The 15,677-nt window shown below is 39.9% G+C and overlaps 1 protein-coding gene across 1 annotated transcript in view; it reads right to left on the bottom strand.

The window, feature by feature from the left end:
- LOC142217437 (sodium/hydrogen exchanger 9B2-like) overlaps nt 1-15,213 on the bottom strand; it is a 38,272-nt gene extending 23,059 nt beyond the window's left edge. Inside the window, exons 1-6 of the mRNA XM_075285685.1 lie at nt 15,074-15,213; nt 9,157-9,289; nt 4,627-4,798; nt 4,374-4,544; nt 2,396-2,538; nt 1,585-1,712 (exon numbers count right to left, since the gene is read on the bottom strand). Coding sequence (XP_075141786.1) covers nt 1,585-1,712; nt 2,396-2,538; nt 4,374-4,544; nt 4,627-4,798; nt 9,157-9,261 — 719 coding nt within the window. The 5' untranslated portion in view covers nt 9,262-9,289; nt 15,074-15,213. The remainder of the gene's footprint in view (nt 1-1,584; nt 1,713-2,395; nt 2,539-4,373; nt 4,545-4,626; nt 4,799-9,156; nt 9,290-15,073) is intronic.
- Nucleotides 15,214-15,677: the final 464 nt, after the last annotated feature.

Raw genomic sequence — 15,677 nt, forward strand, 5'->3', positions numbered from 1 at the left:
ATTGTGTCAGACAATGTGATGTGTTGTATTGTGTATGTCGTGATACAGACAATGTGATGTGTTGTATTGTGTCAGACAATGTGATGTGTTGTATTGTGTCAGACAATGTGATGTGTTGTATTGTGTATGTCGTGGTACAGACAATGTGATGTGTTGTATTGTGTCAGACAATGTGATGTGTTGTATTGTGTATGTCGTGATACAGACAATGTGATGTGTTGTATTGTGTCAGACAATGTGATGTGTTGTATTGTGTATGTCGTGATACAGACAATGTGATGTGTTGTATTGTGTCAGACAATGTGATGTGTTGTATTGTGTATGTCGTGATACAGACAATGTGATGTGTTGTATTGTGTCAGACAATGTGATGTGTTGTATTGTGTCAGACAATGTGATGTGTTGTATTGTGTCAGACAATGTGATGTGTTGTATTGTGTATGTCGTGATACAGACAATGTGATGTGTTGTATTGTGTATGTCATGATACAGACAATGTGATGTGTTGTATTGTGTATGTCGTGATACAGACAATGTGATGTGTTGTATTGTGTCAGACAATGTGATGTGTTGTATTGTGTCAAACAATGTGATGTGTTGTATTGTGTATGTCGTGATACAGACAATGTGATGTGTTGTATTGTGTCAGACAGTGTGATGTGTTGTATTGTGTATGTCGTGATACAGACAATGTGATGTGTTATATAGTGGAAAGCTATATGTAAAATGTGAGTGAGTAGAGTGAGGGCTACTCCTGAGGTGACAGTAAGGAGTGTGCAGGCAGGTTGAGGCAGGAAATGCCAGGCAGTGTGTGTGTGTGTGTGAGTGTGTATGTAGTGATACAGACAATGTGATGTGTTATGTGAGTGAGTAGAGTGAGGGCTACTCCTGAGGTGAAAGTAAGGGCTAGTTCACACGTGAACTGCCCGCGCGGGTTTTGACACAGAGAGAGACGCGGCGAGCCGCGTCTCTCTCTTGTCAAAACCCGCCCGCCGCGACCATCGCTGTCGCGGCTTAACCCTCTGCTGTCGGCTCAAATGAATGAGCCGACATAGGAGGGAGCTGCGGGGGGCGGAAGCCGCGCGACTGAGACAGCGCGGCTTCCGCCTGAAGAAAGGACATGTCCTTTCTTTTCTCCGCTAGCAGCAGCTCGCCGCTAGCGGAGAACAGAAGCCCGGCGGTCTCCATAGACCACCATTATAAGGGGAGGTTTTGGACGCGAATTCCGCTGTCAAAAACCTCCCCTTATACTCACGTGTGAACTAGCCCTAAGAAGTCTGCAGGCAGGTTGAGGCAGGAAATGCCAGGTAGTGTGTGTGAGTCTATAGCTGGGGTAGGAGTCCTGCTTTTGTGAGTCTCCTGCTAGGAAGCCATGTTGTTTAGTGGCACCAAAAGTAGCCTGTGACTCAATCCTAAGGGAAAACTATGTTTGTGGAAAATTGCACGCAAATCCGTCCAGGCGTTTTAGCGTGATTGAGGAACAAACATCCAAACTCACAAACATCCAAACACACAAACTTTCACACTTAGAATATTAGTAGGATAGACCAGTAAATCAATGTGCATTTAGCAAAGAAGTGTTACCCCAACATAAATCCCCATATCAGAGGCAGCTTCATCAGAAGGTAGGAGAAAAGTGCAGCAGCACAAGACTCAATGGCGCAGGGACCAAGAGATAGTCGTAAACACACTGCCTTCAATTTCCTCAAGGCCTAAGAGATATAAAAAGTTGTATTAAAACAATTACGTTTGGTTACTAAAGCAAGTTAAAGAAAATGTTTCTTTTTTTAGCTAAGGCCTAATTCACACAAGCACATTTCTTGTGTATGCAAATCAGAATAAAGCTATTAACTCAATTTTATATATATTCAGATTTCAATGTTCAACATGCGAATTAATGTTATGGTCTGAATATTTATCCAGTATAATATCAATTGTGACAATAAATTCTGTTGAGCGTTTTGTGATCTCCGCGACGAAACTGGGTTTTTTTTTTAACCGGAGACAAAGTTGGACATACAGGACTTTGTTTAAAAAAAAAAAAAAAAAACGGTTTCTCTGCGGAGAGCATAAAACGCTCACCGGCGCTCACGGCCGGACACGGTCTGCCAAGTTTCCATCTTCTGCATGCAGAAGACGGAAGCCTCAGAACGGAGACCAGATGCTGGTGCAAACCCAGCGTAAACTGCATCTGGCACTATGTATTGTGTAGTCACAGTGCTGTGGCTGCTCATATCAATATTAATACTTAAAGCCCAGAGAGTCTCCTTAACACATTTTGGAAAGAAATAGTATATGTGCAAAGCAATCTGTGATTTACATATGTGCAACTATTTAAATAAATATGGCCTATAGAAAACAGTTATTTGTAGCTCATAGTGCTGAAAAGGTTTACCTTTGGATCCAGTCCAAGCCCGGCACGTGCCAGTATGATGGCTAAGGCAATATTTCTCAAGGCAGCAGACCACTTGTAACTGATCTGCACTTGATCCGTGACAAATGGAATATTGCGTATAAGAAAACCAGCAAGTAGCATACCTATGGAGGAAAGCGCAGTCTGAATGTCAACTTTTTAAAGTAGGTAGATAAAATAAAATCATCAGACCATGGTCCTATGTATCTTAAAGCCTTCACACACCAGAGAAACATAGTTAGCAGCAGTTTTGTGAGAAAAGTTCTTTCTATCCCAGTTTTCTAACACTTCTGGGCACATTAATAAATAAAACGAGGGAGTGGGTATTCTCGGCATCCCCAAGGACCTCCGCTTCTCCTCGAGCCCCATTCCTTGACTCACTGATGGAGGCAGCTGCATCATCAGTGCTGTAGGAAGTGTTTTCTCCACCTTCTACAGCAGCCTCCCGAGCTGAAACTCATCCCCAGTAGTGTCCAGCTCTCCAGAATGGAGAAGTTACAATATCAATGCATGGAAGAAGTGCATCGCTCATTGGAACAAATGAGCTCCTGGGTCCCCACCTCAGAACAATCTGCTGCTATTTGTTCAGACAGGATAGTGGACACAGACTAGCCTTCCACTAATCCCTATTATTCAGTAAAGTTCCTGGGGTATGTTTTTTTCATGCCAGTCACAAGTCCCCAGAATTCACTTGTTAGCTGTCATGTCAGATGTGTGGAAATGCTTACACTCTCCAGAAAGCATAGCACACGCATCTCAGACAGTTCCAGAAAGGCTCAATATACCACCCTACCCAGTTAAAAAAGCACCGCTAGAAAGATGAAAGTGCACGGAATTCAGCACACTGCGGCTTTCCTGTTATGTGCCCCGGTGGAAGAGCTAATGGTGCATTTACCAATAGCTCTTCACTGTCAGAAGGGCGTTCCTGACAGTCTAACTGGGAATGCCCCTCCTGACAGTACAGTGTGTAGCGCTATACTGTGAGGGGGCTTTCCTTACCGCCCAGCGATGATGCTGAGTGGTGAGGAACGCCTCCCACAGTACTAGTCTATGGACATGTACTGTCAGGAGGGGAGAGGGGCGTTCCTCACCGCTCAGTGTCATTGCTGGGCGGTAAGGAAAGCTCCCTCATAGTACAGTGCTACACACAGTACTGTCAGGAGGGGCGATCCCAGTTTCTCAGTTAGACTGTCAGGAACGCCCTTCTGACAGAGAAGAGCTATTGGTAAATGCACCGATAGCTCTTCCACAGGGGCACATAACGGGAAAGCTGCAGCGTGTGGAATTCAGTGAACTGTTGGCTTTCTCGTAGTATATAAAACCGCATTTGCTCGAGGGCATAAAAGGTCCCCTTTAAAGTCCTCTGACTGGATATGCAGGCCAATGCTGCGGAAATACACCATCTAAAAAGTTGTACACAGGGAAAAATTTTAACACAGGCACACTAGAGATATTGCAATTGACATGAATAGCGCAAACCAAGGATGTCTGAACCATGCATAGTCACTGTTTGAGTATTTACATGGTGCCAGCTATGCTGTACAGTAAGCTGGTTAAAAGGGTACATGGACAGTGATAAGGCGGGGGGGGGGTCAGTGGAAGCCAGGGAAACCAAAGGTGCAGCATCACACAACCCACAGTGCATTCTGGAACTAAGTTACATTTCAGGTACATCAGTAAACCAAACATGTCTTCTTTTTGCAAGAGTAGTTGATTGGGCATTATGAAAATTAAATATATGCTGTAAAAAGATTCTAAGGTTTTAGAGATCTTTGCGAGTACCCAAGGATGGAAATTTCTAAAATGGTAAAGAACAATTGCTGTGTTTACACAGGTGAATCCGAAAAGCAATAGTTATAGTTACACTGTATTGATGTAAGAATAATCATCAAAAATGATCGGATCATTTTTAACATATATTTTAGAAGAAGCGTCCATTTTTTATTTTTTTTTTACATACCAAGTAGCGGAGGTAGTGGAGGTAGATTTCGTATCCTAATGAGACCAACAAGTTTGCCACCAATGAAAGCACAAAGAAGGAGAGCTAGAATCCCAAACAAATTTCCACCAGGCAAGCACTCAGGACCAGTTATAGACCATATGACTGCCCAGACTAGCACAATCATCATAACTGCCAAAAGAAAATGGAAATACATTTTTTATCGTCAGACAAAAATTACAATACAATAATGAATATCAATATAACTGTGTACCATTAGTAATGATAACAGAAAGAAGCCCTTGGGGAGGACAAGCACAAAACCTCTTTATTTTCAGACATGTTGTGGCGCTGTCAGCTTGCTGCTGGTGCCTGTCACTGTTTAGCAATGCACTTTCTTCACTTGGGAGTGTTCCATCAGTTGTCTTTGGTGTATCCAGCACCTCCTAGAAGGAAAACAGAAAACAAATTACTTCTATGCAAGGTCGCATTATCACCTGTACAGGAGTTATAGACACTCATACATGCAATTTTTACGCTTTGAATAAAGGTCTTATGCGTATTAATATACAATACTTTCTTCTGCATTTTAGGAATGCTGCCAATACTGCCGATGCCTGCTACGCATGTGAATTTACTCCTATTCTGGATTTACCCAGAATCTTGAACTAAATTTTAACCCCCACTCCACATGTTAGAAAAACCCAAAACAGAACAGGAAAAAGGCTTTATTAAACAACAGAAACAAAGCACATTATGTTTGTGCACCAACCTTAAATGTATTTATTTTGCTTGCTTGTATAGCACCAAAATATTGCATAGAACATTACAGTTACTGTCATCATTCATTGTGCCAAGTAGGGCTCACAATCTAAATTTTCCATCAATACGCTTTTACATGCAGTCTGCTCTACAAGGCATGTCAGCTACATTAAAGGGATACTATCATTGGGAAAAGTCATTTTTAACTAAGCATATATTTGCATAGCCTTTAGAAAGGCTATTCCACACATACCTTTTGTTTTTAAATCCTCTCAGCCGTTGTTGAATGAGCCCGCTTTTATTGATATGCTAATTAGCCAGCAACGAGCACTGAAAGTCTCTGTGAGCACTGTCTGCTGTGTGTACACAGAGAGGAGGTGAGAGCAGGGAGTCATCAGCAGCAGCAGCCTGTGCTGTACACACAGCAGACAGTGCTCAGTGAACTTCCGGAGTGCACCTTGCTGGCTAATTAACATATCAATAAAAGCGGGCTAATTCAAAAACGGCTGGGAGGAGTTACAAACAAAAGGTATGTCTGGAATAGCCTTTCAAAAGGCTACGCAAATATATGCTTAGTTAAAAATGAATTTTCCCAATGATAGAATCCCTTTAAGTTCTACTGGTGTTGTTGTAGTGGAAGAAGGCAGAGGAAGAGAGCTAGCAAGCTCATTTCAATAGTGTTTCCAATCCAAAAACCAGAGTGTAAAGATTTATTAGGTTATGACATCGTAGGCTAATCCAGAGAAAGGTAAAAATAACCCCATGAGGCTAATGCTAATTTCCCCATGTCATGGGAAAAAGTTCCTTCCCAACTCCAATCGGTAAAAAGCCCTGGATCAACTTGTCCTTAAAATCTAGAATCCATAAACTGTAATATTTTTCTGTTTGATAGAGGCATCCAGGCCCTCTTTGAAATTGCTCAATGACTCCACCATCACCATTTTCTGGGGCAGCGAGTTCCATTAACCAGGAATTCCCAGCCAGTTTTCCATGCTGGTACTTGGCAGGCCTGAAGCTGCGTTGTATCTGCAATCTGACGAGAGCAGGCACTTTCAGCTTAGAATGGCCCTTGACAGGAACCTTTTAACAAAAACCGGCACAACTAAGTGGCTTTGTCATGAAGCATGTCAGTTTGTTGTTATTCAGGTCATGAAAGCTATTCTATGAGTCAGAATGGAAAGAAAGTAAAGATTATATACATATGCACTATTGTCTTGAGCCAAACTGCATTTAACTGGGATAGAAAAAGGGTAGTGGCAGGACAAGCTGTACAACTATACAAGAATCTCATACATGCTACATGTCCCGATTTAGCAGCTTAAACCAAATTAAATACCAAGACTATTTCAGAATACTAGTAGAGATACAAACAATAAGGTTCTGTTGACTTTTCTGTAGGTAATGCCACATACTATGCTATTCTTCCTGTAAAAATGATCCACACAGCACACAGACTTGATATGAAGTCAATGGGGCCTGTCTATCCCCACTGATGTCTGCCATATAAAGTATCTGACTTTCCATTTTGCCAGTTTTTTTGCAGGAAATATGGACAGAGCCTCAAAGGCTTTATCCACTTTTATAAAACTGATGGCCTTTCCTTAAAGGGATATTCTCATGAACATAACCATACTTAGATGTATAGACATTTAAATGTTAACCCCCCCCTCCACCTTTTGGATTCCCTGTGGGGTAGAAGGAGTTGCCATGGCAGCCAGGAGTCCAAGCAATGTACTGAATACAATGTATTGTGTAACACTGCCCCGTGGAACAACAAATCCCAGGTTAAAGTCCCTTTGTAAGACATTAAAACAGAATAAATAAATAAAAGGAAAAAAAAAACAAAAAAAACCCCTTTTAATTAAAAAAATAAACAAACCACATAATGGAGACAAGATAGAGTCAACAAACATGTTAGGTATCCCCATGTCCATATAAGTATGCACAATCCAAAACTGGCATTACTTATTCCATATAGTGAACAAAGCTTAAAATAAATAAAATAAAAAACATATTGCAAAGTGCAAATTTATGTATTTTGGTCATATCGCTTTCCCCAAAAAATAGCAATAAAAAGTGATCAAAAAGACATACATACCAAATATTGATACAAAAAAACCTACAACTTGCCCCACAGATAAAGAGGGTAAGTTAGGGTAAGTTCACACTTGGTTTTTAGGACCAAATTTTGATGCGGGAAGCCACCTCAGAATCCGTACCAAAAAACGTCTCCCATGGCTAACCACAACTGAATGCTGGTGCAGTGCCCTGACATCCAGTCGCGGCATTCTACTCCAGATTAGGCCCAAATGAATGGGCCTAGTCAGGAGGGAGTGTCGCACCGTGTATTCCGCAGCTGATTCAGCCATAGATTCCGGGGCAAGATAGGGCAGTTGCTTCTTTTCTCCACAAGCGGGAACAAACCGCTAGTGGAAAAAAGAAGTGAAAAGCTCCCATTGAAGTCAATGGGAGGCGTTTTTTGGAGCGGGATTCTGAGAAGGATTTCGCATCAAAATCCGGTTAAAAAAACCCCTGTGTGAACTTACCCTTAGGGTGCATTCACACGATGTAAAGTGGAGCGTGATCTGGCACGTATACGCGTGTCTGCAGTTTTCGCGCTCAAAAAGATCCCATTGATTTCAATGGGAGTTACGAGTGTATACGCCGCGTTATTTTGCGCCCGTAATTTTGCAGCTGCGACTGTTTATCTTCATTGGTTACCAATAGAAATGACCATGTATGCAGGAACTTTCTATGGTCTGCCACCAGGCAGGGACACTACACGCATGAGAAGATAACCCGGTTACAGAAAGGAAATCATGGCTGGGTCTCACAGTATAGAAAGTTCCTGTGTTCATGGTCGTATTCATTATAAACAAATCACCACCATGATAACTAGAGAAAATCTTTAAAAAAACTCTGCAAGAGTTTTCATTATTTACATTTGTAAAAATATTTAACTTTTAGTTATCCACAATTTTAAATATAGTTAAATTCATGGGAACATGCCTTTAAGGCTAGACCATCAATCTTATGACAGTAGTTAACCCCCGAATGTCATGTATGTCTAGTAGAGAATACAAGAGGTAAGACAATTAATTGGATGCAGTAGTCACTTGAGCATATTAGAGACATCATCACTGCATTTAGCATGTAAGCATGTACACTTGGCCAACACAAGTATGCATGTATACTGTAGAGATGGGAGGAATATCTATTCACCGAGAGTTATCCAATGTATGCAAGGAATAATGACCCAGAAAGATCACCATATTGCAGTCAGAGCCTGGCAGGCACATTCAACAGATCTCAACTCTGTCAAACTCTTGTGGAATTCCCTTCCCTGATAAATATAAATAAATATATTTACTTATTTATTTATATTTATCAGGGGGGGGGGGAATTCCACAAGAGTTTGACAGAGTTGAGATCTGTATATATATATATATATATATATATATATATATATATATATATATATATATATATATATATGTGTGTGTATTTATCACAGGAACAGTTAAAGTCATGGCTTTTAAAGGGGTGTTATAAATGTTTTTATGGCATAAAATTACAAACACTATTGACTTTCTTGTCTGTTCAGCTTGGAATCCAATGGTAGTCTCAACCTGGGTCTCTAGTCTTTATTGAGATGCTGCCTATGAACAAACGCTTCAGCCTATCGGTGGCTGAACACTGATACTCCATTTGGACAGTGCACCATATGAAAGGTCAAAAAGACCAGGGACCTGAATGGAGACTCCCCACTGGATCCTTGGCCGAATGGCTAGCTAAATATATAGCATTTGTAATTCTACGGCTCCCTAAATTGTATCTTCAAAGATTTGGGGTATATTACAGCAACAGACGAAAATAAATTGAAACATCATTCACTTCACAATTTCGCGAGGTAAAAGATTAACCCTTAAGTACTATCATGGTGTCTATCGTATACCACTACCATAGACATATCATTATGATAGAAACCATGATGGTACTTAAGGATTAAATCCACCATGGATTAAAAGTGACCTATAGTTACCTTATTATTGTGTTCGTTAGTATCTGTGCTTGCACACAGTCCACTTTCGGACGCAAGGTCTTTGTCTTGTTCTTTTGTCTCATTTTTATTGTAGTGTTCGTGCATCTTCAGTATCAGGTAAGATATATAAAATCTGTAACAATGATATAAACCACATTAAAACAATTGGCAAAATCATCAAAAATTGTCCGCCATTTCCCTGATGTGGAAGTGGCAATTTTATGAATGCTCTATTTTGTGCAAAAGTTTTATGCTGTGCCTTTGTAAAAAGTGAACAAAACTATTTACGCCAGAAAACTGGTAAATAATATGTGAAATCTGCTCTGACTAATACACAGAAATTCACATTTTGGTAACATCCATAAGGATAAATTTTCACGTAAAGAATTTACTTTGGTATTTACCTGAAATCTTGGCTAGGTAATACCCATAGTAGATTATGGCACTCTACATTTACTAATCTCACATACAACCTGGGGTAAATTTGATACGGAAAAGTGAAAATGCTGTGAATTTTCATTCAGTTCAGTGGAAGCCACAGACCTTTGAGGGGCAGTGCACGCGGAGATTTTTGGCACTGATTTTGAGGCTGCATCTGCCTCAAAAAGCCTCGCAATAGAGTTCTATTGGGAGGCTTATTTTGGAGGCTGATTTTGAGGCAGATTCAGCACCAAAATCCGAGGCCAAAAAACTCTGTGTGAGTTTTTTGGACAGGAATCCGCCTCAAAATCCTCCTCCAAAAAACGCCTCACAACACAGTCCTATGTAACCTGCTTTTTTTTTTCCGCTAGCAGATTTTCTGCTAGCAGAAAAAAAGAAGCGACATGTTCATTCTTCAGGCGTTTTGCGCCTGAAAAATTCAATGCAAGTCAATGGGAAGGGGGAAAAACCGCCACCGTTTTTTGAGGCGTTTGTGACAAGAAATGCCTCGAAAAACACCAGGCAGATTTTCCTCCTCCCATTGGCTTGCATTGATTTTTTCCAGGTGGAAAATGCTTCAAAAAACGTTTCAGGAAACACCTAAAAAAAAAGCCTCAGGAATTTTACTGAGCAGATTTTTCCTGACCAAATTCCTGACCGAAAAACTTTGTGTGAACGCAGCCTTAGGCTGAGGCCCCACTTTGCGGAAATGCAGCTTTTTTTGTTGAGATTTTGCTGTGTTTTCTTGAGCCAAAGCCAAGAATGGCTACAAAAGGAATGGGACATAAATATGAAGCTCTTATACTTCTACCTTCTACTCAATCCACTCCTGGCTTTGGCACAAAAAAGCGCAGCAAAATTTGCAACAAAAAGAGCTGCATTTCTGCAACATGGGGCCTCAGCCTTAGGGTCCATTTCTGCTAGCAGAAAAAGGAACCCACTGAAGTCAAAGGAAGGCTTTTTTCCCAGCGCTGAAAAATGTGTTAGTATACAATCAGTATGTGTATCAGCCCGTTTTAAAGTCTCAAACTGAATTCAAACGGACTGATGGCATACTGATGTGTGAACATACCCTTAGAGTGAAGTACATTAACCCTCCGTCAGGGGCAACTGATCTGACAGGCGCAGTTCACTTAGTTTCATTGCAAGTAGCAAAATGTGTGCACTTTGAAACATTACTTTTCTGGTTAATAAACTTTTTTTTTTCCACCTGATTGTGTATTCTCATTTATTACATTCCTATTAAGGTAACTGATCACTTTTAGAGCATTGAAATTTTACAAAAAGGAAAATATAGCCAATTTACTAGCCTGTGCCTGACAGGCGCAATGTCCCTAAACTCGTTATGAAACATATTGCCCCTGACGGAGGGTTAAAGAAGACCTTTCACCACCTCCAACAAGTCCAGCTCTTTAAATCACTCAATACTACTCCACTGATTTTGGCAAACCTGGAATTTTTTCTGTAGCCCTCACCAGTCCCGAGCAATCAATGCTGTTAGTTTTAGTGTCTGATATGCTGCTTAGGATTTGTACAGTTTGTACATTTGTCAGTAGAGCGATGTCAGGCAGGAGCAGACAAGGGTGTGACTCCCAGATCTGACACTGGCTGCCTCTGATTGGAGCTGTGAATCACACCTCTGTCTGACATCGCTCACTACTCATTTATTGTCTGATATAGCACATCAGGCACCAATACTAACAGCACTGATTGTTCTGGATCTGTGGAGGTTAGAGAAAAAATTCCAACTGCACCAGCGGAACAGCAGCTATTAAAAGATACTAAGAATTGGTGGAGGTGGTGGCGGGTTTTCTAGAAGGATTAAAAAGACAAACAAAGAAATGGGTAAAAATGTAGGTTCTTAGGAACTACAGCGTCACTCCTATTACTTAAATACGAGCAGACTGCTTCGGCTTCCTGCAGGTGTTGGACCCCCACTAATCTGATATTGATGAACTATCTGTTGACTAGGTCATCAATATATATTTTTTTTTTAAGGAAGGAAGAGAGAAGAGGGAAAGAAGGGAAGGAAGGGAAGGAAGGATCATCAATATTTTTAGACTGAAAAACCCCTTTAGACTAAGGCTTCACGGGGCGTCCTGCAGCAAAAAAAAAAAAATGCAGCAAGAAAAACCTGCGGCGACAATGCATTGCAGTTCTTTCTGCAGCGTTTTGGAACAAAAGTTCACAGAGGTTTCCTCTGCAGACTTTGTTTTTCAATTATACCTATGGGGAAACCGCTGGCGTTTCCATAGTTATAATTGACAAGCTGTGATTTCCAAAACTGCACCGGTTTTGAAAATCATGGAGTGTCCGCCCCGCGGTTTTTACTGCAAAGTGGGCATGGGATTCTGTAGAATCCCATCCACTTTGCCCTGACTGTAAAACGCCACAATTTTTCCCTTGGCATTTACGTCCCATGGAGCCCCAGCCTTAATGGAGATTGTGAATTTTCTTATTTCAATAAAGGTTCATTGTATCCTGAAATAAATACATTTGAAGTCATTATATTTTTCAAGTTTCATTATTATCAATGGATCATTTACACACTAGGCGTCTCCTTAAGATAGTGAAGCTCCAAAACAAACAGGTAGAGGGTTGGTCCAGTAGGGTGGGTTTATAGATAAAGTCAGTAGTGCTGATACATGCAGAATATAACCATCATGGATAGTGCAGACACAGATACAGGCAAGCACTTTGCTTTGTGCTTTACTTCTGGAAATTATGGATTAACCAGCACTAGAATAGGAATTCACAGAATACTGGATAACAAGAAGATCCACCTTTAACTAGAATGCTGGCTATGACTCTGCAGAGATTTGGTCAGCAGTTGCCTGCAGCTTTATGACGTATTAGAACTTGTTCATGCAGCTGAATTTGCTGCTGAATTTGGGGCGAATTCCATTCACAAATCAGCAACAGATACTCCCATTTTTAATAGGAGGCAGAGACCATAGAAGGGCAGAAAGAATAAAAAATTAGCACCTTGCTTGATCTAGCCCCAGAGAGCTGTGGGTAGGGGCTGAAGAGGTATCCATGGAAGATGTCTGCCTCATTTTTAGGCCAGTGCCCCACGTGACGGAAAACCCTGTGGAAAAAACTGCAGCGTTTTACAGTCACAGCAAAGTGGTTGGAATTCTAGCGAATCCCATCCCCACTTTGTGTTAAAATACGCACTGTGGACACCATGCGATTTCCAAAACCATTGCGTTTTTGGAAATTGCAGCATGTCAATTATACCTACAGAAATGCCAGCAGTTTCCCTATAGATATAATGGAAGCAGAAAGTCTGCAGAGGAAAACTCTGAGCTTTCTGTCACAAGTGTAAGGTTTTTCCCGCAGTGCTTTTTTGCTGTGGGACGCCATGTGGGGCCTTAAGCCTCAATGTCTGGGATTTTTTTCAACACTCATGTGCAGGAGGCCTTAGGGAGGCTTCACACGGAGTAATGCTGGGCTCAATGTGTACTTATTTTTACCACTATAGAAAAGCGAGGGTCACGTTTACGCGGCGTTTTTTTTTTTACTATGAGCGTATACGTGGCGTTTACGGCCACGTTTTTTCTGGCGTAAAAAAACGTGAGCAAAAAACGCGGCCGTAAACTCCGCGTATACGCTCATAGTAAAAAACGCGACGTAAGCGTGACGTAAACGTGACCCTCGCTTTTATACAGCAGTAAAAATAAGTACACATTGAGCCTGACGTTACTCCGTGTGAAGGCTCCCTTAATCTTTCACTCATCCTTGGAAAAGACATTCTGTGTGCATTTTACCGTATTCTGGTCTCATGGATTCAAGGGTCAAAGTTCAACAGAGTGACAAAGAAGCTGTAATGTGCCATGCTTATTTTTTTAACCTTTAATAATGTATGTAATCCTTTCTAGAAAGATGTCATCTACACTCACATGTTATTCATAGCAGAGATAAACATGACTATTATACCTGAGGACTACTAGCCCTAATATTACATATTCTAATGTACTATATTATAACTAGAGATTTCTAATGCTACATATTATAATATAACCATACATATATATTTCTAATGTCACATATTATATAACCATATATAGCTAATGTCACATATTATAACATAACCATATATAGCTAATGTCACATATTATAATATAACCATACATATATATTTCTAATGTCACATATTATATAACCATATATAGCTAATGTCACATATTATAACATAACCATATATAGCTAATGTCACATATTATAATATAACCATACATATATACTTCTAATGTCACATATTATAATATAACCATATATAGCTAATGTGACATATTATAACATAACCATATGTAATGTCACATATTATAACATAACCATATATATCTAATGTCACATATTATAGCATAACCATATATATCTAATGTCACATATTATAGCATAACCATATATATCTAATGTCACATATTATAGCATAACCATATATATCTAATGTCACATATTATAATATAACCATATATATCTAATGTCACATATTATAATATAACCATATATATCTAATGTCACATATTATAGCATAACCATATATTTCTAATGTCACATATTATAATATAACCATATGTAGCTAATGTCACATATATAACCATATATATCTAATGTCACATATTATACTATAACCATATATATCTAATGTCACATATTATAATATAACCATATATATCTAATGTCACATATTATAATATAACCATATATATATCTAATGTCACATATTATAATATAACCATATATATATCTAATGTCACATATTATAACATAACCATATATATCTAATGTCACATATTATAATATAACCATATATATCTAATGTCACATATTATAGCATAACCATATATATCTAATGTCACATATTATAATATAACCATATATATCTAATGTCACATATTATAGCATAACCATATTCTAATGTCACATATTATAATATAACCATATGTAGCTAATGTCACATATATAACCATATATATCTAATGTCACATATTATACTATAACCATATATATCTAATGTCACATATTATAATATAACCATATATATCTAATGTCACATATTATAGCATAACCATATATTGCTAATGTCACATATTATACTATAACCATATATAGCTAATGTCACATATATAACCATATATATCTAATGTCACATATTATACTATAACCATATATTTGTAATGTTACATATTCTAATGTAACCATACACACAGTGTATTAGTAGCACACAAGTCATGTCACCTGGCCCTATATACACAATAGGTGACATTATTACATGAGAATGCCTCTTCTTTCTTCTCACATGGTAATCACGTGGCAAGTTCCCAGAAACACTATGTAATAAGCCTGGCATTAGCTGCCCTGGTAACCCTCCAGTGCCAGCTAGTAAATAGCCCACAGCACAGGAGCTGCCTGGACATTGCCTGGTGACGGTGTACACAGGTTAGGCTACAGGCTCCCATAAGAAACAAATGGCTGCTGTCACAGCACTCACCAGACACGGCGGCAAACAGTGCGAGGCGCGGGCAGGAGAGAACCGACAGCGCTCAGGTCTCCATCACATGAGGGGGGCAGGGCGCCTGCTACTACTACTACTACTACTGCTACTGCTACTGCTGCTGCTATCTCTGCTGCTCCCTGTCAGGATGAGGAGAGGAGGATGGAGGAGGAGCTGGCCTTCAGCTAAAATACATAATGCTCGCCCGACCGCCCCTCATGATGTAAGTGGGTCCCGTCTATATATAGGGAAAGGAGGAGCCCGAGGGAAGACAGAAGTACACCCGAGACCTCTCCACTATGGAGTAGTGTGATAAGATGGAGCTTCTCTCTTTAGTGTCTGCTCCAACATGGCAGAGGAGAGAAGACATCAGTAGGATTATAGTGTGTGAATATGTGCCTGCTCTTCAGGGCTGAGGTCAGGAGGTTTTGAGGAGAAAAGTACAGGTCCCCATACACATTTATCACCTTAATGGGAAAACCACATACAAAAGACATTGCTTTTGGGGGAATATTTTCTCTTGTTCTACACGTCCATGTGCCAATTTATAGCGACACAATATGAGTTGGAAAGAAAACCAATGGTAAGAGAACAATCTCCC

This window comes from Leptodactylus fuscus, chromosome 1 (assembly GCF_031893055.1).
Source record: "Leptodactylus fuscus isolate aLepFus1 chromosome 1, aLepFus1.hap2, whole genome shotgun sequence".
NCBI lineage: Eukaryota > Metazoa > Chordata > Amphibia > Anura > Leptodactylidae > Leptodactylus > Leptodactylus fuscus.